Source organism: Theropithecus gelada, chromosome 19 (assembly GCF_003255815.1).
Source record: "Theropithecus gelada isolate Dixy chromosome 19, Tgel_1.0, whole genome shotgun sequence".
In the NCBI taxonomy this organism is placed as follows: Eukaryota; Metazoa; Chordata; class Mammalia; order Primates; family Cercopithecidae; genus Theropithecus; species Theropithecus gelada.
In genome coordinates, this window is record NC_037687.1 from 37768741 (window position 1) to 37792405 (window position 23665).

Here is a 23665-nt window from a genome sequence, read left to right on the forward strand (position 1 = left end):
TTTTTTTTTTTTTGAGATGGAGTCTCACTCTGTCGCCCAGGCTGGAGGGCAGTGGTGTGATCTCGGCTCACTGCAAGCTCCGCCTCCCAGGTTCACGCCATTCTCCTGCCTCAGTCTCCTGAGTAGCTGGGACTACAGGCGACTGCCACCACGCCCGGCTAATTTTTTGGTATTTTTAGTAGAGACGGGGTTTTACCGTGTTAGCCAGGGTGGTCTCGATCTCCTGACCTCGTGATCCACCCGCCTCGGCCTCCCAAAGTGCTGGGATTACAGGCATGAACCACTGTGCCCGGCCCCACCAATGCATTAAGATGGTTAATTTTGACCTCCCAGCTCCTCAGGAGGCTGAGGCAGGAGAATGGTGTGAACCCGGGAGGCGGAGCTTGCTGTGAGCCGAGATCGCACCACTGCCCTCCAGCGTGGGCGACAGAGCGAGACTCCATCTCAAAAAAAAAAAAAAAAGATGGTTAATTTTATGTTATGCGACTTTCACCTCAATTTTTTTAAATCCTCAAAAACAAAATTGAGAGAGAGAGACATGAAGTAGTGGAAAAGATAGATTAAGAGAAAAAGGGAATTAAATCCCAGCACTTTGGGAGGCTGGGGCAGGTAGACTGCTTGGGCCCAGGAGTTCAAGAACAGCCTGGGCAACACAGCAAAAACGTGTCTCTACAAAAAAAGAAAAATTATTCAGGCCTGGTGGCGTGCTGTAGTCTCAGCTACTCGGGAGGCTGAGGAGGGAGGATTGCTTCCTTGAGCCTGGAAGGCAGATGCTACAGTGAGCCAACATAGCATCACTGCACTCCAGCCTGGGCACAGAGTGAGACCCTGTCTCTAACAAAAACAGAAAAAGAGACAAAGGATCAGAGAGAGAAGCAAAAAGGAAAGAAGACAGACGCAGAAGCACACTCACAACAGTCACTCACAACATTGAAATAAAAAGGCAAGTGACAGGCACGCTTCTAACCTATGAACAGCAAAGACTGGCAGGAAACACCCCCATGTCTAATAGTGGTTGTCGCTAGAGAGGGGGATTATGGGTGTTTTTTTCCTTCCTATTTTACAAATTATATACAGTGAACATTGTTACTTTTACAGTCAGAATAAAAAATAAACTTCTCTAAGAAAAAAAAAAAAGGAAGGAGGGCATCTCCTGGTGTTTAGATAACATAGAAGGAAGGGAGCTCTGCCAGTGGGTCTACAGGGGCCCAGTGACTCCTGAGGAGTGGGAGTCCCAGGACGGGTATGGGGCTCCTCCTCAATGTGCCTCAGCCTCCTGGGAGCCACAATGGGGACTTACGGGTGAGGTCGGGCAGAAGCCAGGCATTGCAGTTGACTTGGTAGAGCAGAACGTCGCTGCTGAACTCGTCAGGGTCCGAGCGCCCCCCAAGAACCACCATGGTGTCCCCTAACAGGGCTGAGGCATGGAAAAGCCGGGGACGGGGCTGTTGGGGAGACGGGGTAGGGGGGCGGGCAGGACAGCTGTCAGAGCTGTCCTCTGCTCCCTCTCAGCCCTCCAGTCACCCCTGCACTTCTCTACCTGCCCCCCGCAGCCCACCCAATCCTAACTCTCATCAAATCTCACCTCCTTCAGGTGAGGTGAGATTTCCTCCAGAAAACCTCCTGTGCCGGCAAGAGCAGCCCACAGAACCATCTCCTTCCTGAGTTCCCGGAACCCCCATGACCCAGGCTGCTCCCTAGGAACTTAGCCCAGACCCCTTGAGATAAGCCACCCACATTCCTCACACAATCTCCCTAGAGACAGTGGGGGCGTCCTGGGGGTTAGGCTCAAGTCTCTTGCTTCTAGCCCCTTGCCCCCAAGACGGGCTTGGAAACGTGTAGACTGAAACCACCAGCCTCTCTAACCAGTGCAGACAGGGCTCCCTGCCCTCCTACACACATTCTCCTTGGCCTTGAAGGCAGAAAGAGCAGGGAGCCTCGGTCCTGCTTTGTATGAGTGGAAAAACCCAGGACGGGGAAGGGGCCTGCCAGGGCCACACCAAGTCAGGACAGAGCTGGGCAGAGCTCATGCCTCTGACCTCCCGGCCTCAGGTTCTCTCCTCTAAATCAGGGATGGAAGCAGGGGAGATGTGGGGTTATCAGCTTAGTTAGGGAACACAGAAAGGAGGGGAAGCAGGAATCCGGGATGGAGCCAGTCCCTGGGGCGCTGGGAAAGAGGGCCCCTCCCTCCTGCCCCATACATCCATGGGTCTGGGCCTCTTTTCCTGACCTTTGCCCCCTGAGAAGGGGCCAGCAGGCTCCAGGTGCGGTCAGGACAGTGCAGGGAGTAGAGCTCGGGGGATGGGGCTGCCAGCTCCACATGGAATCGGAACCCCCCAAACACATAGAGGGAGTCGGTGGCCTCATGGTAGACGGCGGAGTGACCGTAGAGACCTGGTGAGGGGCAGGGTGACAGGCTGGGGGAGAGGCTGACAACACCACTGATCCCACTGACCTCCCGGTCCCCCTGTTCAGTGACCACTGAGGCTGGAGGCCTGGGAGCCTCTCTCCACCCATCCCTCTCACTTGGGTTCGAACAGACAATCACTAGAGACTCTGGGAAAGAGAAGGGAGTCCTCAACTGGCAGGAAGTTCTACCAGGCTCTCAGGAGGGAGACAGGGCATCCAGAATGTCTAGGGGACAGCGATCAAAGAAAGGAAGTGAGATTGAGGAAGAAACCCTGAGGAGCAGGGAGCTCAGAGCCTGGGGGCGGGGGACGGTGGCCACATGTGGCCAGGAGTGGGCACTTAATTATGGAGTCTGGGAAGGACAGACAGAGAACGTGAACATTCAAGAGGGGGTCCTGAGAATCTGCGTGGGGGCAGGAAAGAGAGGGAAACAGGTGGCCACAGAGCACAGGAGTGGACGGAGAGCCCACAGGAAGCCTGGATGCCCGGGAGGTCCGTGGGAGCTGTCCCCTCCCGGTCCCCAGCCCCACCTGTGGGGGGTGTCCCGCTCTGGGCTCCTGACACCCAGGTGCCGGTCGCCAGCTGGTACTCAAGCAGCTGCTGGTTGAAGCCATTTTCCGGGGAATAACCGCCCACCAGGAGCAGAGATAGGCCTCGGCGGGCAGTAAGGGTGTGACCAGCAACGGCTGGCAGCTCCACGGTCTGGGAGGCCTGAGGGATGGAGGGCCAAGGTCACCGATGGGGCTAGAGGTCAGGGGTCACCTTGTGGGTAGAAGCGATCCTCAGCCCCCCAGAGTCCTCCCTGAAGTACTAAGGAAGGAGTGACCCCCCAGGGGCCAGTCAGACCAGCCTGGGTCCTGGCAGGTGCACAGTGGGCCCCTTGGCATTTCCACCTGCCCAAGCCTGGTGTGGCTTTGGGAAGTGTGGCTTTGGGAAGCCCTTGCTCCCCTGGCCTCTTTCTGCTGCTGAGTGAAGCTGTGTCCCAGCCCAGGACTGGCTCGAGACAACAGTGTGCCCCAGGATGGCCGAGGAAATTCAAGTCCAGGGCTTCTGTTTCCTCTGGGGGTGAAGCTGGCAGGAGCTACCACAGCTGTCTCTGTCAGGGCCCAGCAGAAGGGCTGGGGAGTGGGCTGGGGAGAGTTGCTCACCTTCTCCTGCCGCCATTGCAGGGTGGTGAGGTTGAGGACCCAGAAATCACGGGTGACACCCCCAGCGGTGAGTCCCCCCAGCAGATACATGGCACCACGGCCAGCAGGCACATATGCAGCTGCATGGAAGGAGCGGGGCGATGGGCCTGGGCCCCCGTCCTCAGCTCCCGCCAGCATCTGTGTCCACCGCTGCTCACTCACTGAGTACCTGGGGCCAGGGTGCAGAAAAGCAGCCTCATTATAATCATCTCAGCATCTTTCAAGGTGACCCTGCCTGACAGATGTCCCTGCATCCCATGGGGTGACCTTCCTATGACAGTCCTCTCACCATTCCCTGGGGTAGCATCACCTAAATAAGTACTCTGGTCCCCAAGTGTCCCTGGGTGAGCCTCCTGTGACAACTGTCCCAGTATCCTTTGGGCTGTCCTTTACTTTAGAGGCTTTTCTGCACTCCTCTGAGGTGACTCTTAGCATCCCGAGGTGACCTTCTCTCATTCGTGAATCCCACCTGCCTAGGGCAGTCCTCACCTGTACAGGTTTCCCAGCAGCCCCTGGGGCAGGCCCAGGCCCCCAAACATCCACAAGGTGGCATCAGGTCCCTCCACCATGGTGTGGCCCAGGCGGTGCAGGAAGCGGCTGGCAGTGTCCTACGGGTGGGTGAGGACGTCAGGGATCAGGCTAGGGTCAGGACAAAGTGCCAGGCCTGGGTGTAGGGTGTAGGGGTGGTACCAGGAGTGAAGGTGGGAGAACGACCTGGGGGCAACCATCCCTAGACAGTGGGTACCCGCAACTCACGGCTGAGAGGCGGCTGTCCATGAGGGTCTCCCAGACCAGCTGCCCACCATCCAACTTGGTGGCGCAGTCAGGACCCCCGAAGCCTTCGGCACAGATGCACACACCCAGGCTCTGGGGGATGACAAGGGAGTCAGGGGAGCCCTGATCACCAGCCCTGTCCCACCAGGCTTGACCTCTCCCACCTGTACCTGGTTACAAGTTCCTGCCCCAGTGTGGGCATTGCAGTTCTCAGGACACAGAGCCATCCGGCAGTGTGGGCCAGCCCAGCCTTGAGGACATCGGCAGAGCCCCGCACCTGCAGCACCGTCCTGGGGCACGCATTCCTGGGGGACTGGGCAGCTCCCAGGACCCCCTGACCCACAGCGGGCGGAGCCCACCGAAGCATTGAAGCCCCAGGATGAGGAGCCATTGGCCTCCCAGTGCAGCACCAGCAGCCCTGTGGGGAGAGAGGCCAGAGGCTGGTAGCAAAGCCACGCTCCTGGCCCCATCCAACCCCAGATGCTGAGAAAACCCAGTGTGACTGGGCGGGGAAGGAAGGCACCATATTATTCATAATCATCGCCAGGATGAACCAGTCTGCACCCCCTCCCTCGGCCAACCCATCAAGATTGATCTTCAAGCCTAAATCTCTCACCAACTGATAGCTACCTCCTGAGCTGCTATCCAAGCCCAAGTCCCGTCTCACCTAGACACTGGTACCCATCCCCTACTGGTCCTCCTGGCTGCCTACACTCCTCTCTACTCATGGTGGCCCAGTGTTCCTCAAAACGTGAATTGGGCCCTGTCCTCAGCAAGCTCCAAACCTTCTACAACTCCTACTGCCCTTACATAAGACTGGATCTCTTTAGAAAAGATAGTGATTTGGGGGCAGGTGGGACAGGAATTACTTGATATGTTACAATATATAAAATATGCCTCAATAAAGTTATATATATAGGCCGGGCATGGTGGCTTATGCCTGTAATCCCAGCACTTTGGAAGGCCAAGGTGGGCAAATCACTTGAGGTCAGGAGTTCAAGACCAGACTGTCCAACATGGTGAAACCCCATCTCTACTAAAAATACAAAAAGTAGCCAGGCATGGTGGCATATGCCTGTAATCCCAGCTACTTGGGAGGCTGAGGCAGGAGAATCGCTGGAGCCCGGGAGGCAGAAGTTGCAGTGAGTTGAGATTGCACTACTACACTCCAGTCTAGCTGGAAAGAGTGAGTGGTGTGGAGTCCTCACACCAGCCACATTCTATGTGCCCCAGAGACATGTCTCATTCAGCCCTTCTCTCTGCAGACATAGCTCAGCCAACACAATCCTATTTTCCTCTCAACTAAGGACAATGAGGTCCAGAGATGGTGAGGGACTACATCACCCCACAAGCAGTGGCAGACCCAGGTCCTGCGCCCACTTCAGGTGATGAGTTCGGGGGCAAGGGATACATAGCCCAGGACTAAGAGGTCCCACTTCCCCAGCCCCCGTACCAGACAGGGCCTGAACAGTGAGGGGTCTGTCCCGTCGCTGGCCGCAGAAGGCAGCTATGAGGCTTCGGTCCGACTGGACAACACCAGTGTCCAGGAAGCGTGGGAATCCATCAAAGGCCAGGACGTAGCTCAGCTAGAGGGGTGCAGAATCGAGGATTAGGAGACAATGAGGATGAGAACGAGGGCACCTGGAGTCTGGGAGAAGGAGAGGTTCAAGAGGGGGAGGCAATCTGAGACTGGGAAATGGGCTGTTTGAACATCCAGGGGAGACTGTCAAACTATGGCAGGGAGGCAACCACTCCCCTTCCTGTGTCCAAAGTAGACATGGCTCATCTATCAGGCACCTCTTGCATTAAGCCTCTTTCTCCACATGCAGCTCCTGGCAGTCAGTACCAATCAATCAGAGTTGGTGCACAAGGTGTAACAATTTACCATTCCTGGTCTGGGAATGGGGAGATTGAGGATCTGGAGAACTGGAGATGGGAGCTGAGGAAATCGGAAGCTATCTGGGAAGTGGGAGGGTCTGTCTGTGGGCCTAGGAACAAAGCACTGGGGATCTGAGGAGGAGTTTGGGTTTTGAAGGATTAAAAAAACAAAAACAAACAAACAAACAAAAAAGCAACACTGGGGTCAGGGTCTGGGGATGCAGACTGGGTCAGGCGACATGGTTCTGGCTCATGGGCCTGAACCCTTGTTTCCTCAGTGCTCACCGTGCAGGGGGTGCTGCTGTCGGGGGAGAAGGTGAGGGTGAGTGGGGGACAGAGGGTCCCGGGAGCACAGGGCTGTAGCTCCTCAGTGGCTGAGACAACCCACACACAATAGGACAGGCCAGGCCCGGCTCTCGCAGCCCCGCCACCTGGAGGCAGCAGCCCCCCGACCCGGCGTGAGCCCAGTGCCACTGAGGACACATTGGTGAGGAGGGCTCGACCTCCACACTCCCGGAAGCAGGAACCACCGGCCCTGGGGAGATGGAGGAGAGCCAGTGTCAGACCAGTCCTGCCCCTCCCCACTGTATCCCCAAGCACACCCTACCTAGCCCTGGCTGGCCCGCTGGCTCACCGGGGATCCCCATAATAGCCTGGGGAGCAGAGCTGGCAGTGGGCACCCTCGGTGTGGTCCTGGCAGAAGCAGAGCCCACTGAGGTTGTCGCAGTGGCCACGGCGGGGGTCCCCGTGCCCATTGCACTGGCAGGGCCGGCAGCCCCTAGAGCCCGTGGCGTTGCCGAAGCTGCCGGGCCGGCATCGTTCACAGTGCTCTCCCCATGTCCAGTCTGTGGAGGCCCCAGCAGGTGGGATAGAGTCAAGTCAAGGGTGGAAACAAGCCCAGGCCTACTGGGTCAGCTAAACCCTGACCCCACCCAGCTGCTTCAAAGGTGAGAAACCAAGGCCCAGATCAGGGTAAACAGCAAGTCCCAAGACGGGGAAGTGAAGCCCAGCCAGAGTGATGGGTGGCACTGAAACCTGTTTGAGTCAGGAACAGGAATGGGGCAGGGGACCCAGAGCTGCATGAGGGGACACTGAGGCCTCCTCCAAGAAGAGCAAGCTGGAGCCCCAAGAAGGGAGGAGGCTCCCTGGGTCCAGGCTGGGGCCAGGACGAGGGCTGCTCACCCTGGCACTCGTCGCAGAAGCCAGGGCCCCGCTTGCGGCAGTGGCTGTGGAAGCTGCAGCCACAATCCCGGGAGCAGCGGGGTGCTGGGGGACCCGGGGCGGGTGTAGGCAGGGGCAGGTCTGATGTCCAGCCCAGGTCGCACACGCAGGTGAAGTCCGGGGGGCCGCTGCACACACCATGGCCACAGTCCTCCAAGCACCTGAGGGGCCGTGTTGGGGGTGGGGAAAGCGCCAGGCAGGCCCAGAGCCCCTAAAGCACCTCATCACCTCCACCCACCTCATGACACCATCAAAGCCACTGGCTGTTTCCATGGTTTTGCGCTACGTGGGTGACCCTGTCTCCAAGGTAACTCCATGCATCACCACGCCTGTCTCTATAGCAACCACATAGCACCACTGTGAAAACCTCTTTCAACTACGTCCTCTGCCTCCATGGCAACGCTGAAGACTATGGCCCACAGCCTATGGGTGCCCTGTTTCCATGGTAACCAGGGTTACACTGGGGACCCTGTCACTCTAACGAGGACCTAGTCTGCAAGGTAAACCCCTGGCTAACTAGGGATGCTAGTTCCACAGGAAAGGACCCAGTGCCATGATGGCTTCCTCCCTCCACCTCCATGTGCCCCAGCCTGGGGCGACATCTCCATAGCAACCCCCACCTCACTCACGTGCGGTTGCAGTGTGAGATGCCATCACCCTGGTAGCCCCGCTGGCAGTGACACTCGTAGCTGAGGGGCGTGTTCAGGCAGGTCGCCCGCGGATGGCACCGGGCCAGGCCCAGGCGACACTCATCCACGTCAGGACAGCGGGCATATGCCCAGCGGGCAGGGAGGGCCACAGGAAGCCCCAGGCCCTCCCCCACCCACAGGGAGCAGTTACCCCCACCGAGGGGCCCTGAGAAGTCCCCCTGTAGGCACCTGTGGGGTGAGAGAGTGAAGAAGCAGGGGACAACATAGAAACAGGAGCCATACATAGAAACAATGACAGGGAGAGAGGAGGCCAATCGCAAGGAGAGGGACGAAAATATAGATTTGGAAAGAGGGACAGAGAAACCAGGAGAAGTCGAAGACAAAAACAATTTTGGAAGACAGAAGAGAGACATAGACGGAGATGCAGTGAAAAGGAGAACAGAGAGACAGAAACAGACAAGGAGAAAGAAAACGAGTTGCAGAGACCCGGCAAAGGAGGAAAAATTGAGAAAAAAGAGCGGGAGGGTAAAATAAACAACAGAAAAACAATATGGAAAAGGGAAGGTGGCCATGGGATGGGGTCAGGGCAAGAGGGCAGAGAAGCAAAGAGGCTATTAGAATGACCAGTCATGGAGGAAGGACACAGCCGGGCACCCTGCCCACCTGCCCGCCTGGGCTCACCGTCCCAGTGTGGGGTTGTCCTCATTGCCACACCAGCCACACTCGTGGCTCTGCAGACACTCATGGCAGGTCAGGAACCCATCGCAGCTCCGGCACCGTGGCTCCGAGTGCACACTGCAGGATGGCAGGGGTGGGGGTCAGAGCCCCGGCCCCTTGCCAGTGGGGATCTTCCTCTGTTAACCCTGCCCCAGGGACCATACCTGTCATCCCAGCCTCGACAGCCCCCGTGTGGGTACCGGGCCAGGTAGGCGGCAAACAGGAAGCAGGTGTGGGTGGACTGGCACCAGGCGCACTGGCTCGAGTTGGCCAGGCAGTCCTCACAGGTCAGTCGCCTGGGGCGGGGAGCGGGTGGCCAGGTCACTCCACAGCCAGCCCACATCCGTGGGCACCACCCACCCACTCCCTGGACCCAGCCAGACTCACTGGTTGCAAAGTGGGGGACATTCCTCTGGACTCTTTATGGCACCCCGACCCCGGCCCCGCCGGCTGCATGCCGCGTCTCCTTTGCGGCTGGTGCTCTGATGCCACTCACAGAAGGGGTCCTGGGGGTCAGTTGGGCAGAGGAGTCAGAACCCCACTCAGCCATCTCCTTTGGGATCCCAGTGCCTATCTCACCCCCTGCCCCACCCTGCAGACTGTCCCTGCAAGGCCATCTCCCTCCCCAGCTGCCTGCATCTCTGGACCCCTCCCTTCAGCCACAGACACCCATAGATCTGCCTGCCCAGCACCGACTCTCTCTTTTGGGCAACAGCGCCCCTTCTGTGTGGTCCGGGTGGGGCTGATTCAATCCTCAGGATCCAGAGGTGGGCAAGGGGCCACACTCCCTCCCCCCAACTCCAGTCATTGGCCCAGGAGCCTGCACAAGGCCCAACCAGAGCCACTGAAGTACAATCCTGGGACTTCTGTTGAGCTCCTGGATGGTGGTGGGGTGAGGGGAGAGAAACAGAAAGCCTCACTGTTTGAGACAGAGCAAGGACTGAGAGCCTGGAGCCTTAACTCACAAAGAAACAAACCCTCCCAGGGAGCAAGAGGAAGCAGGGTGTTGAGGGCTGCCTGACATCACTAGGAGCTGGCAGGCCTGAAGGCCTACTCCTGGGCTCCAGTGCCTGTGCTGAGAAACTCCCCGCTAGTGGAAAAGGATGGAGTTGCATTCTCTGGCCCCTGCAACAGGGAGAGTCCTGACTCCCAGGTACCTCTCTCTCTAGCTCCATCTCACCCTCCCCACCAGGCTCTGCTGATCAACGACAAAAGCCCTTGCTATTTCCCCCACGCCCCCGACCAGGAGTTCCCTTGGCTGCCTGTTGCCTGCTCTGGCTGCCTCCACCTTGTGACCTCCCCTGGTGGTCCCACAGGCACCTGGGTGCAGGCATGGCAATCCCGATGCTCCTCGCAGAGTGGGCAGAGGGTAGGCACCAGCACCAGCAGGGACCCACCAGCCCTGTCATCCCCGCAATGGGCTCCACCCTGGCGCAGGTGGCAGCTGGCACTGGTCAGGCACCAGCCACAGCCCTGGTCTGCCAAGCAGCCCAGGCAGGAAGAATAGGAGGTGCAGGCCGACGAGCGGTAGGGCTCCAGGAAGAAGAAGGAGATCTCCTGGGGAAGGGGTCACAGGAGGGGCAGCAGTCAAGGTCTGGGGCAGGGGTCAGAGTCTGGGGCTAACTGAAAGTAAGGGTTTGGAACTCAGGTTGAGAACTCAGGCACATAGGAAGTCAGGATTTAGGAAATCAGTAGAGGTCCAGGGTCTGGAGGAATCTGGAGATTATTATAGGTCAAAGTATGGAGGGCAGAGGTCAGGGTCAGCAGGGTCAAGGGTGAGGAGTCAGAAGACAAGGGTCAAACTATGGGATCAGGTCAGGGTCTATGGGCAGAGGTCAGGGGCCACAGGGTTCAAGGGGAGGTTCAGAGTTCAGAGGCCAAGAGTTAAGTAGTCCGAGGCCAGAATCTAGGGATTTCAGAGTTTGCGGTCTGGCGTTCAGAAAGCCCAGGTGATCTGAGGCTGGGGCCTGTGGCTAGGGTTGGAGGTGGGTCCTGGGTACTCACACTGCCTCCTGGCACACCAGTCCGATCCCACAGCAGAGTGAGCTCGCTGTGCCCAGGGCCTGCCGAGCCGTTCAGCTGGCCCCGGATCTCTACTGCATACTTGTGGTCCCGCCCAGGCAGGGGGAAGAGGCGAGCAGACCCAGGGCGCTGCAGCTGCCGCGTCTCCTTCTCCTGATGAGCCACCCAGCGCCCCACCTCCTCCTGGGGTAGGGGTGAGTGACAGGCAGGGGCCTCAGAACCCTTCTCATTCCTTCCTCAGACCCCTGATACCTCCAAACCCACCCTGTACCCCACCCCCTCCTAAGAAGAGGGCCTCAGAGCTCCTTAGATCCTGAGAACCTCCGAGGTGAGACCCCCAGGGACCCTCCTCCTCCTCAGGGGCTTTTTTTTTTTTTTGAGACAGGGTCTCATTCCGTCACCCAGGCTGGAGTGCAGTGACACAATCATGGCTCACTGCAGCCTCAACTTCCCACGTTCAAGTGATCCTCCCACCTCAGCCTCCTAAATAGCTGGGACTACAGGTGCATGCCACCATGGCCAGCTAATTTTTGTATTTTTTGGATAGATGATGTCTCATCATGTTTCCCAGGCTGGTCCCAAACTCCTGGGTTCAGGCAATCCACCTGCCCCTACCTCCAAAAGGGCTGGGATTACAGGTGTACACCTCCACGCCCGGCCTTCAGGGGCCTTTCAGGTCTGACTCAGACCTTCCTCACCTCCTTCAAAGTTTCCCTCAAATTCTGCTCACAATTGAAAACCTCAGCACCCTGCCTCCTCTACTGAAGATCCACCCCCAGCCAGGCGCAGTGGCTCACGCCTATAATCCCAGCACTTTGGGAGGCTGAGGCAGGCAGATCATCTGAGGTCAGGAGTTCCAAACCAGCCTGGCCAACATGGTGAAACCCCATCTCTACTTAAAATGCAAAAAAATTAGCCGGGCGTGATGGTGCATGTCTGTAATCCCAGCTACTCAGGAGGCTGAGGCAGGAGAATTGCTTGAACCTGGGAGGGGGAGGTAGCAGTAAGTCAAGATTGCGCCATTGCACTCCAGCCTGGACAACACAGTGAGACTGTCTCACACAAAAAAAATACTAATAATAATCCATCTCCTGCCTCTGATTTCTCCCCAGTCCTCCCCCAGAACCTTCAAATCACCACAGATGCCCTGTACCACACCCCTAGCTCCCATATTTACCATAAACACCCCCCTGAATGTCCCAGGCAGCCTCACCATGTTCTCTGTGTCAGGGCCACGGGCCATCCGGGCCAGAACGTGTAGGCGCTGGGCCCGGGCCCACACAGCCACGTCCTCAGACCCTGGCCCACCCGGCCCTCCAGGCAGCATTGGGTAGATGAAGCCACGGTAGACCAGGGACACATCTGTTTCTGCGCTGGGTGTCAGGGTGATGGTCGTGCTGCGGACAATCGACACCTATGCAACCAGGGATGGGTGTATACGTGAGTCCCTTTCTGGACTGTCCCCAAGTCTCCACACCCCTGAGGCCACATCAGAGCCAGAAAAGACTGGTCAACCTAACTTTCTTCCCCATTTTACCAAATAAGAGATTGAGGCCGAGGGACAGGGATTAGGTGGCTTGTCAAAGGTCACTCTGGGAAAAGAGGCAAGACCTAAATTCAGACAATAGACAACAGGGTCCCAGAGCCCACCTTTACCCCTGGCCTCTCGCCATTTCCATCTCACATTAAAACTCCAGGACTGGACACTTCAGTGTCTTCTTATCCAACTCCTCACCTTTTCAGCTAAGCACTTCAAAGCCCAGATCTAATATTCAAAGTGACAAAGTGCAAGATTTATTTTCCTGGTGTGTGATTTTGTAATAGCAGAACAGTGGAATAGTCCAAGTGTTCACCAGTGGGAGGCTATTTAAATAAACTACAAATGTAAATGGAATGTCATACAACTGTTTTAAAAAAAAAAAGAATGAAAGCCAGGCACGGCCAGCACTTTGGGACGCCGAGGCGGGCAGATCACTTGAGGTCAGGAGTTCAAGACCAGCCTGACCAACATGGTGAAATACATCTCTACTAAATACAAAAAATTAGCCTGGAGTGGTAACGTGCACCTGTAATCCCAGCTACTTGGGAGCCCAAGGCAGGAGAACCGCTCAAGCCCAGGAGGCAGAGGTTGCAGTGAGCCGAGATTGCCCCATTGCACTCCAGCCTGGGCAACAAGAGTGAAACTCCATCTCAAAACAAACAAAAAAAAATACAAAAACCAGCCAGGAATGGTGGCACATGCTTGTAATCCCAGCTGCTCGGGAGGCTGAGGTGGGAAGATCACTTAAACCCAGGAGGCAAGGTTGCAGTCAGCTGACATTGCTTGCCACTGCACTCGAGCCTGGGCGATAGAGAGAGACTCCATCTCAGCTTGCAGTGAGCCGAGATCTGGCCACTGCACTCCATCCTGGGCGACAGAGCGAGACTCCGTCTCAAAAAAGAAAAAAAAAAAAAAGAGAGAGACTCCATCTCAAAAAAAAAAAAAAAAAAAAGAACGAGAATGTTTCTCAAGTTCTGTTAGAGGAAGCTTGCCAGGAAGAAAAAAAGGAAGCAGTCACATGTAGTATTCATAATGTTACTTTCGTGTGAAAGAAAAATGATACGATGTCATGCTTCCTTGTATTTGAATAGGTAAATTCTGGAATGAGATCAAAGAAACCCAAATGGATCTTCCAGGGAGGTATGGTGGCCTTAAGTTGCAGCCAAGCTGGGGCTAGATAATTCTGGACCACTTAAGGGGTGGGGAGTTGGGTAAATAAGAGACACTGTCCATTTAATGACTTTTTTTTTCTTTTTCTTTTTCTTTTTTTTTTTTGAGACTCTGTTACCCAGGCTGGAGTGCAGTGGAGCGATCTCGCTCACTGCAAGCTCCGCCTCCCGTGTTCATGCCATTCTCCTGCCTCAGCCTCCCGAGTAGCTAAGACTATAGGCACTCACCACCATGCCTGGCTAATTTTTTTGTATTTTTAGTAGAGACGGGGTTTCACTGTGTTAGCCAGGATGATCTTGATCTCCTGACCTTGTGATCCGCCTGCCTCGGCCTCCCAAAGTTCTGGCATTACCAGTGCGAGCCACCGCGCCCAGCCTTTTATTTATTTATTTTTAATTAAAATGGAGTCTCACTCTGTTGCCCAGGCTGGAGTGCAGTGGCATGATCTTGGGTCACTGCAACTTCTGCCTCCCAGGCTCGAGATTCTCCTCCCTCAGCCTCCCAAGTAGCTGGGACTACAGGCACGCATTACCACGTGTGGCTAATTTTTGTATTTTTAGTAGACACGGGGTTTCACAATGTTGGGCCGGCTGGTCTCCAACTCCTGACCTCAAGTAATCCCCCCGCCTTAGCCTCCCAAAGTGCTGGGATTACAGGCACCCGACATCACGCCCAGCTAATTTTTGTATTTTTAGTAGAGACGGGGTTTTGCCACGTTACCCAGGCTGGTCTCAAACTCCTGACCTCAAGAGATCCGCCCACCTCGGCCTCCCAAAGTGCTGGAATTACAGATATGAGCCACCGTGTCCAGCCCCAGTGACTTTTCATATCACTGTGATTTTTCAACCATGTGAATATATGAGCTATTTTAAAAATCAATAAAGAGGCCAGGCGTGGTGGCTCACGCCTGTAATCCCATCACTTTGAGAGGCTGAGGCGGGTGGATCAAGAGGTCAGGAGATCGATACCATGCTGGCTAACATGGTGAAACCCCGTCTCTACTAAAAATACAAAAAATTAGCTGGGTTTGGTGGTAGGTGCCTGTAGTCCCAGCTACCCAGCAGGCTGAGGCAGGAGAATCACTTGAACCCGGGAGCTGGAGGGTGCAGTGAGCCAAGATCGTGCCACTGCACCTCCAGCCTGGGAGACAGAGAGAGACTCTGTCTCAAAAAAAAAAAAAAAAAAAAAAATCAATAAAGAGCTACTGTGGAAAACAGTCTGGACATTCCTCAATAAGATGAATATGGAATTACCATATAACCTAGCAATTCTCCTAGGTATACAGCCACAAGCATTGAAAACAGATGTTCAAACAAAAATGTGTACACAAGTGTACACAATGTGTACAGCGACATTATTCACAATAGCCAAAAGATGGAAACAGTCCAAACGTCCATCAGCTGACACGAATGGATAAACAAAATGTGGTACAGCTACACAATGGAATATTACTCAATCATAAAAAGGAACAGAGTTCCTTTCCGAATGAAGTTATAAAATGAATGAGCCTTGAAAACACTATGCTGAGTGAAAGAAGACAGACACAAAAGGCCACATAGCATAGGCCTCCATGTACATGAAATGTCCAGAACTGGCAAATCCAGAGATGGAAAACAGATAAGTGGCTGCCAGGGACTCGGGGGAGAGTGGAATAGAGAGTGACTACTTAGTGAGTCCAGGGTTGTCCTCTGGGGTGATGAAAATGTTCTGTAACAAGATAGTGGTGATGGTTGCACAATATTGTAAATGTGCTAAATGTCACTGATGAAAAATTTTATCTGTATTTTACCACAGTGCAAAAATTCTTTTTAAAATCTATAAAGAGGCCAGGCACAGTGGCTCACGCCTGTAATCCCAACACTTTGGGAGGCCAAGGCAGGCAGATCATTTAAGATCAAGAGCTCAAGACCAGCCTAACCAACATGGTGAAACTTCGTCTTCTACTAAAATACAAAAATTAGCTAGGCACAGTGACGGGCGTCTGTAACCTCGGCTACTGAGGAGGCTGAAGCAGGAGAATCACTTGAACCCAGGAGGCAGAGGTTGCAGTGAGCCGAGACTGCACCACTGCACTTCAGCCTGGGTGACAGAGTGAGACTCCCTCTAAAAATAAAAATAAAAATAAAGAATAAAGTCCATAAGGAAAATCAGACCCTTGAATGTAAAGACTTTTGGAGTAAACACAAGAGTGATAAAGATGCATCTGAGAAAAAACAAACCCTAGGATCATCATCAACACCCCACTGAAGGCCACACCTCCTACCCACCTTGTCAGGCTGGGAGGTGTTGGGCGGCTGCTGGAAGGTGAGCAGGTGTAGGCCAGGCAGGAAGCTCTGGGTGACACAGGCCTCCAGGGACGTGACGAAGACAGGCGCAGGCCCCCACCAGCCCACTGTGCCTGAGATCTGCTCCCCTCGGCAGCGGGCCTGCTCTGAGAGGACAGGGGGTGGGGGCTGGTGGGTCAGTGTGGAGTGCTTCGGTCCCCTCCCCCCAGCCCACTGCTGTGGACACTCACCAGGCCGAGGGAGGCAGCTCTCATTGTGCACACACCAGCCCAGGGTGCCGGGTCCCCGCGGAGGGGCTGTGGGGCTACTGAAGGCCAGGCAGGCCTGGCAGTCACCCAGGAGGCGGCCCAGGCCCAGGCAGCTGGCGGCTGGACACTGCAAGGAGGAGAGGGGGAAGGGCTCACTGTCCACTGGAGCTCAAGAGATCTGGGAAGGAAGGGCTGTGGATACAGGGTCCTGCAATGGAAAGGGCCAAAAAACTGAAGAACAGGGAGTTGAAAGACGACTTGGAATGTGGGAGATTCAGAGGACGGGGAATGCGGGGATGGGGTCACGGGTTCAAAAGGGTCGGGCTGGGTGGGATAGGCAAAGATTCAGGCTCCGTGGTCTGGAATCAGGAAGGAGGATCTTCGGCATGAAAACAAGTCTCCCAGTTGAGGGAAAGTCCTTGTCCAGCTGGTTAGGCAGAGGGAGACACTGAGGGCAGGTCTGTGCTAGGGAACAGAGGGTCTAGGGCAGTCACTTACAGCCCCCAAGGGGGTCCCAGGAGGGGGTGCAGCTTGGCAGGCTCCTTGGCACCAACTGCATTCCGGGTCCCGGGAGCACACGCTGTGATCTGTGTACATGGAGCAGTAGTCCAAGTGATACTGCAGGGAGGCAAGGGGATGGAGGACAAGCCTCTCAGGCCTGGGCCGGCCTCCCAAGTCCCGGTTCGCTTTAGCTATCCCAGAGGACCCTGAGTGCTCAGCACGTCCATCCATTCCTCCCCCAGGCCCAGGGACCTCTAGCTCTTCTTTCTTCTGCTCTGGGGATCTCCTTCCCTTCCCTCATGGCCCTAGGGATCCCCCCTCCTTCTCCCAGGGATCCCCTCCTACCTTTCCCCTCACCTGTGGAAACCCTGCTACCTCCTCCCCCAGCCACCCTTTCCCTGTCACCTCAGTGCTCACGTCAGGGGCAGGTGCCTGGAATACAAAGGGGGGCACCTTGTACGCCATCAAGTCCCCACGGGGCCGGCCGCTGTACCCGCCAGCCACCAACAGGACGCTGCCACCAAGCACCGCAGCCACATGTGAGTACCGACCACTGGGAGGCGCTGCTCGGCCTAAAGGAATAGAGACCCCAATGACATTAGACTCTCAGCCCCTCCACCACCTCCATGGCTCCCGATTCTCCTGGGCCACAGTCCAGCCTTCTATTCTGGTGGCTGCTTCAACCTCACCTACCCAAGGACACTCTCCCAGCCCACCTGGCCCTGAACAAGCTGAGCTCCCTCACCCCTACCCAAATCATCTTTCTGATCTTTAGGGTCAGAAAGACTTGGGTTCAAATCCCGGGTCTACCACTTACTTGGGTTCAAATTGTGGATCAACTACTGACTAGCTGTGTGATCCTGGACAGGAGACTGAACTCTGAGTCTTGGTTTCCTCCTCTATAAAAAGAACCATCATCTCGTCCTCAAGGAGCTGGGAGGACGGAAGAATCTGCTGAGCCCCCAGCAGGCTGCCTCAGTCTCCTGTTTTTGTCTGTCTAGCACCAGCCTCTCTTCTGATGATAGCGCCTGATTTTCCTCTGGAAAACCAACCTTTCCCTCTCCCAGTCCATGAGACTTAGGTGGAGTTGTCCCTGGTTCTGGCAGAAGTGAGGCCTTAGCCCAGGCCCATCAGTCTCAGTGACTGGCTCGGGGAGGGGTACAGGGCCTGATTCTCAATTCTTGGGGCAAAGACACTCTCTTCTCTCTGGGCATTTTACAGCAGTAGGAGGTAATCCACGAGCTGCCTGTGACCATCTACACAAGGCAAGAGACTGAAGTGAACCCAGCTGAAAAATTGAGTGAGAAGTGGCCGATGCCATTTTGTGAGCACCTAGATCCAGCCCAGCCTGAAGATAGGCCCTATAGTTTTCACTCAAGTCAGCCAGGAAATTCTCCTTTTCGCTTAAGCCAGCTGGGTTGGGTTTCTGTCAGTTACAGCCAAGAATCCTGACTGACAGGTAAGTGGTCAGTGAATGGTGACTTCCCTACCCTCTTACCGACCTGCATGCACTGTAAACGTGTGGGACTTGGCCCAGGGAATCACAAACTGCGAAGCAGGAAGAGGCCTCCAGAAACATCACACTCCTGACTCCTGCCCAGTGAAGGGGACCAAGGGATAGGCAGACGAGACCTAGAATGAGGGCCTCAGACACCGGGTCTGGACTTTGTTACTGATGGTCACACAGGGTTCCTCTAGGGCCTTTCCTCCTCCCCATTCCTTAAGTGGTAAGGTTCCTTCCTTACACCTGCCCTCTCCTCTCTTTCCTTTTCAGGGAGGAGGAGTGAACAGATGGGACTCTGGGAAGCCCACAAGTCCCCGAAGTGATACACCCAATCTGTGGGTATAAGTATCTTTTGAAGAGAGGGCATGTGGCTTTCATCCGATTTCAAAGCAGTGTCTGATCTAATAAGAGTGAAACATTTCTCCATATCTCCTCCCTGGTGACTCCTCTGGCCCCGAGACAGGACCCTCACTGCTATAAGAAAGACAATATGGCTGAGCGTAGTAGCTCACGTCTGTAATCCCAGCACTTTGGGAGGCTGGGTCTCACGAAGCTCGCTTGAGGCCAGGAGTTCAACACTAGCCTGGACAACACAGCAAGACCCTATCTCTAAAAAAAAAAAAAAAAAATTTTTTTTTTTTTTAATTAGCCAGGTGTGGTGGTGTGTACCTAGAGTCACAGCTATTTGGGAGGCTGAGATGGAAGGATGATTTGAGCCTAGGAGCTTAAAACCAGCCTGGGCAACATAGTCAGGTCTAATGGCTACAAAAAAAAAATTTTTTTTTTTTTTTTTTTTGGAGGGGGGAGATGGAGTCTCCCTCTGTTACCCAGGCTGGAGTGCAATGGTGTGATCTCGGCTCACTGCAACCTCCGCCTCCCTGGTTCAAGTGATTCTCCTGCCTCAGCCTCCTGAGTAGCTGTGACCACTGGCATCCACCACCACGCCAGCTAATTTTTGTATTTTTAGTAGAGACGGGGTTTCACCATATTGACCAGGCTGGTCTCGAACTCCTGACCTCATGATCTGCCCGCCTTGGCCTCCCAAAGTGCTGGCACTACAGGAATGAGCTACTGCGCCCAGCCAAAATTTTTTTTTTTTTTTTTTGAGACGGAGTCTGACTCTGTCGCCCAGGCTGGAGTGCAGTGGCGCGATCTCGGTTCACTGCAAGCTCCGCCTCCCGGGTTCACGCCATTCTCCTGCCTCAGCCTCCCACGTAGCTGGGACTACAGGCGCCCGCCACCATGCCGAGCTAATTTTTTTGTATTTTTAGTAGAGATGGGGTTTCACCATGTTAACCAGGATGGTCTCGATCTCCTGACCTCATGATCTGCCCGCCATGGCGTTCCAAAGTGCCGGGATTACAGGCGTGAGCCACCGCGCCCGGCCTTAAGTGATAGTTTTATACAGATGGTTGTTTGGGGATAGCCATGCTGGCTCTGTCACTTATCTTCCGTGATCTTGAAAAAGTTGCTGCTAAAGAACTATCAACAGAGTAAGCAAACAACTATCAACAGAGTAATAAAACAACGTGAGAAAATATTTGGAAACTACGCATCCAACAAAAGTCTAATATCCAAAACCTATAAGGAACTTAAATAAACTAACAAGCAAAAAACAATCTGATTAAAAAGTAGACAAAGGACATGAACAGACATTTTTCAAAAGAAGACATACACATGGCCAATAAGCATATGAAAAAAATGCTCAATATCACTAATAATGAGAGAAATGCAAATCAAAACCACAGTGAGATACCATCTCACACCAGTCGGAATAGCTATTATCAAAAAGTCAAAAAATAACACATGCGGCTGGGCGCAGTGGCTCACACCTGTAATCCCAGCACTTTGGGAGGCCGAGGCAGGCGGATCACGAAGTCAGGAGATCGAGACCATCCTGGCTAACACAGTGAAACCCCGTCTCTACTAAAAATACAAAAACAAAATTAGCTGGGCGTGGTGGCAGGCGCCTGTAGTTCCAGCTACTCGGGAGGCTGAGGCAGGAGAATGGCGTGAACCCAGGAGGCGGAGCTTGCAGTGAGCCAGGATCACGCCACTGCACTCCAGCCTGGGCAACGGGGCCAGACTCCGTCTCAAAATAAATAAATAAATAAATAAAATAACACATGTGAGTGAGGTTGCAGAGAAAAGGGAATGAATGCTTACTACTACTGATGGGAATGTAAATTAGTTCAGGCATTGTGGAAAGCAGTTTGAAGATTTCTCAAATAACTTAAAACAGAATTACCATTTGACCCACCAATCCCATTACTGGGTATATACCCCAAGGAATACAAATTGTTCTAACATAAAGACACATGCATGTGCATGTTCATCGCAGCACTGTTTACAATAGCAAAGACATGGAATCAACCTAAATGCCCATCAGTAATAGACTGGATAAAGAAAATGGAGGCTGGGCGCATTGGCTCACGCCTGTAATATCAGCAATTTGGGAGGCCAAGGCGGGTGGATCACCTGAGGTCAGGAGTTTGACACCAGCCTGGCCAACATGGTGAAACCCCATCTCTACTAAAAATACAAAAATTAGCCAGGTGTGGTGGTGGGCGCCTGTAATTCTATCTACTCGGGAGGCTGAGGTAGGAGAATCACTTGAACCTGGGAGGTGGAGGTTGCAGTGAGCTGAGATCATGCCATTGCACTCCAGCCTGGGTAACAAGAGTGAAACTCCATCTCAAAAAAATATATAGAAAGAAAAAAAGAAAGAAAATGTGGTACATATACATCGTGGAATACTATGTGGCTATAAAAAATAATGAGATCATGTTCTTTCCATCAGCATGGATGGAGCTGGAGACCCTTATCCTAAGCAGACTAATACAGGAACAGAAAACCAAACACTGCATGTTCTCACAAGTGGGAGCCAAACATCGAGTACACATGGACACAAAGAAGGGAACAACACTCTTGAGGGGCCTACCTGAGGGTTGGAGGAGGGAGAGGATCAAAAAAACTACCTACTGGGGCTGGGCGCGGTGGCTCATGCCTGTAATCCCAGCACTCTGGAAGGCTGAGGCTGGCAGATCACCTGAGGTCAGGAGTTCAAGACCAGCCTGGCCAACACGGTGAAACCTCATCTCTACTAAAAATAAAAAAAAAATTAGCTGGGTGTGGTATGCGCCTATACTCCCAGCTACTTAGGAGGCTGAGGCGGGAGGATCACTTGAACCCAGGAGGTGGAGGTTGCAGTGAGCCGAGATTGCGCCACTGCACTCCAGCTGGGTAACAGAGTAAGACTCCTTCTCAAAACAAACAAACAAACAAACAAACACAAGAAAAAACTACCTGTTGAGTACTACGCTTAATACCTGGGTGATGAAATAATCAGTACACCAAATCCCCATGACACACAATTTACCTATATAAAAAACCTGCACAGGTACTGCTGAACCTAAATTGAAAGTTAAAAAAGCCGAGCACGGTGGCTCACACACGTAATCTCAGTACTTTGGGAGGCTAAGGTAGGCGGATCACTTGAGGTCTGGAGTTTGAGACCAGCCTGGCCAACATGATGAAACAATGTCTCTACTAAAAATACAAAAAAATTAGTCAGGCATGGAGATGCATGCCTATAATCCCAGCTACCCAGGAGGCTGAGACAGGAGAATCGCTTGAACCCAGGAGGTAGAGGTCGCAGTGAGCTGAGATCACGCTACTGCACTCTAGCCTGGGCAATGGAGCAAGACTCCATCTCAAAAAAAAAAAAAAAGAAAAGAAAATGAAAAAGAAGGAAAAGTTGCTGTCTCTTAGGCATTTCCCTGGGGCAGCTGGAAACTAGCAAAACCTGGATTGGAACCCACATTGGATATTGCCATAAGGGCCTCCATCTCCATAGTGATGATGCCCTGGTCCCATCTCCATCCCAGGCTTGCCTCCTGAGGCTGGCACCAACTGACCTGGATGTCAGGCTCACCCTTACAGACTGAGGTAGCTTGAGTCCAGAATCACTGTGGAGGGAGGTGGGACCCTCGGGAGTCCCTAGGGAAGAACAGGGATCACTCACCCTCAGGGGTTCCTGGCGGGGCAAGCTCAGCTCCTGACACCCATTGATGGCAACCAAGGTGGTAGAAGAAGATGCCATCTTCGTAGCACTTTTCCTCCTGGTAATGAGTGTGCACATTGCCCCCTGGGAAAGAAGGAAAGGGGCATAGCTGGCAAGCCTGGTGGAGGTGGGGACTCCCATGCAGGGAGCCTCAGCTCAGGGTTGGCTCAGGCCCTCGGCAGGCAGGCAGGATGGGGAGCCTCCTCACCATAGACCACCATGTAGTTGCCCAGAACACTGGCTGTGTGGAAAGCTCTCTCCCTTGGGCCCTGAAGCCCATCCCGCCCCTTCAGCGTCGTCCACACACGCCGATCCACATGGAAAAGCTCAGTGGAGTTCACTCGCACAGAGAACCTATCAAAGGAGAAGCAGGGCAGGGGCTTAGGGCAGGAAGCGTCCCTCTCCCTCCTTCAGGCTCTTAGGAGCCATGTGATCACCCAGGGATGAGACTGACCATGACTGCCTCTATGTCCCCTCCAAACTAGAAGTTCCCTGTGGGCAGGACTCTGAATCATCTCTGGGTTACCCGCATAAGCTAGCAAGGGGTGGACACCAAGCAGGGCTCTGTTGAATGGATACATGGGTGGGAGTGTGTGGGAGGCAATTCACCAAGACATTGAATAAAACATCAGAGAATGCGTGAGTGGGTGAGTGAGTGAATGAGTGAATGAAGGAATAAGTAAATACACAAAGGAAGGAGTGATTGAAAGACCACGGGAGTCCAATAGTGGGCAAAGACCTCTAAAGACTAAAGGCCTATGGTGTTGACCTGGGCCTGGCCTGTGGGGCATGGGTTGTGGGACAGGTCACCTACCGGGCAGTGGAGGGCCGGTGTCCACCATGGACCAGCAGGGCACGGGACGGGGCATGGAACACCATGGAGTGGCCGGTGGCAGCAGGGGGCCGTCCACCTGCTGGAATCACCTGCTCCCAATAGCCCCCGCTGGTGCTGTCAAGGCGGAAACGGAAGAGGCCAGAGGAGAAGAGGTCGTGCTGGGTGCGGCCTCCAGACACATACAGCCAGACATCATCCACCAGGGCAGCCGCATGACCTGCCAGGCCTGGGGGCCCCGAGGAGCTGGAGGCAGGTGGTGCCAGGAGCTCCCAGTGGCCCCTGCCCAGTGGACTGAAGGCCCACACATCGTTGATGAGCGAGCCATCTGCCAGCTCACCACCCATCAGCACCAGGGAGCCGGCCCAGGCCACGGCCACATGGGAGTGACGGGCAGCCTGTGAGGAAGAGACAAGAAACAGAGGTAAAGACATAGCGGCCGGGCGCGGTGGCTCAAGCCTGTAATCCCAGCACTTTGGGAGGCCGAGACGGGCGGATCACAAGGTCAGGAGATCGAGACCATCCTGGCTAACACGGCGAAACCCCGTCTCTACTAAAAACACAAAAAATTAGCCGGGCGAGGTGGCGGCGCCTGTGGTCCCAGCTACTCGGGAGGCTGAGGCAGGAGAATGGCGGGAACCCGGGAAGCAGAGCTTGCAGTGAG

At 54.4% G+C, this 23665-nt stretch overlaps 1 protein-coding gene across 2 annotated transcripts in view; it reads right to left on the bottom strand.

Moving 5' to 3' along the window:
- The window catches only part of MEGF8 (multiple EGF like domains 8), a 52123-nt gene that overhangs the window by 17915 nt on the left and 10543 nt on the right, over positions 1-23665 (bottom strand). For both annotated transcript variants that reach the window (XM_025366180.1, XM_025366181.1), the window contains exons 6-30: positions 22984-23399; positions 22378-22523; positions 22131-22253; positions 17020-17174; positions 16600-16719; positions 16084-16228; positions 15836-15999; positions 12072-12272; positions 10841-11041; positions 10157-10393; positions 9224-9342; positions 9001-9132; positions 8801-8914; positions 8099-8347; positions 7431-7630; positions 6883-7093; positions 6534-6783; positions 5824-5956; positions 4541-4788; positions 4353-4463; positions 4086-4204; positions 3558-3765; positions 2940-3120; positions 2231-2394; positions 1301-1445 (exon numbers count right to left, since the gene is read on the bottom strand). In XM_025366180.1, coding sequence (XP_025221965.1) covers positions 1301-1445; positions 2231-2394; positions 2940-3120; positions 3558-3765; positions 4086-4204; positions 4353-4463; positions 4541-4788; positions 5824-5956; positions 6534-6783; positions 6883-7093; positions 7431-7630; positions 8099-8347; positions 8801-8914; positions 9001-9132; positions 9224-9342; positions 10157-10393; positions 10841-11041; positions 12072-12272; positions 15836-15999; positions 16084-16228; positions 16600-16719; positions 17020-17174; positions 22131-22253; positions 22378-22523; positions 22984-23399 — 4492 coding nt within the window. The remainder of the gene's footprint in view (positions 1-1300; positions 1446-2230; positions 2395-2939; positions 3121-3557; positions 3766-4085; positions 4205-4352; positions 4464-4540; positions 4789-5823; positions 5957-6533; positions 6784-6882; positions 7094-7430; positions 7631-8098; positions 8348-8800; positions 8915-9000; positions 9133-9223; positions 9343-10156; positions 10394-10840; positions 11042-12071; positions 12273-15835; positions 16000-16083; positions 16229-16599; positions 16720-17019; positions 17175-22130; positions 22254-22377; positions 22524-22983; positions 23400-23665) is intronic.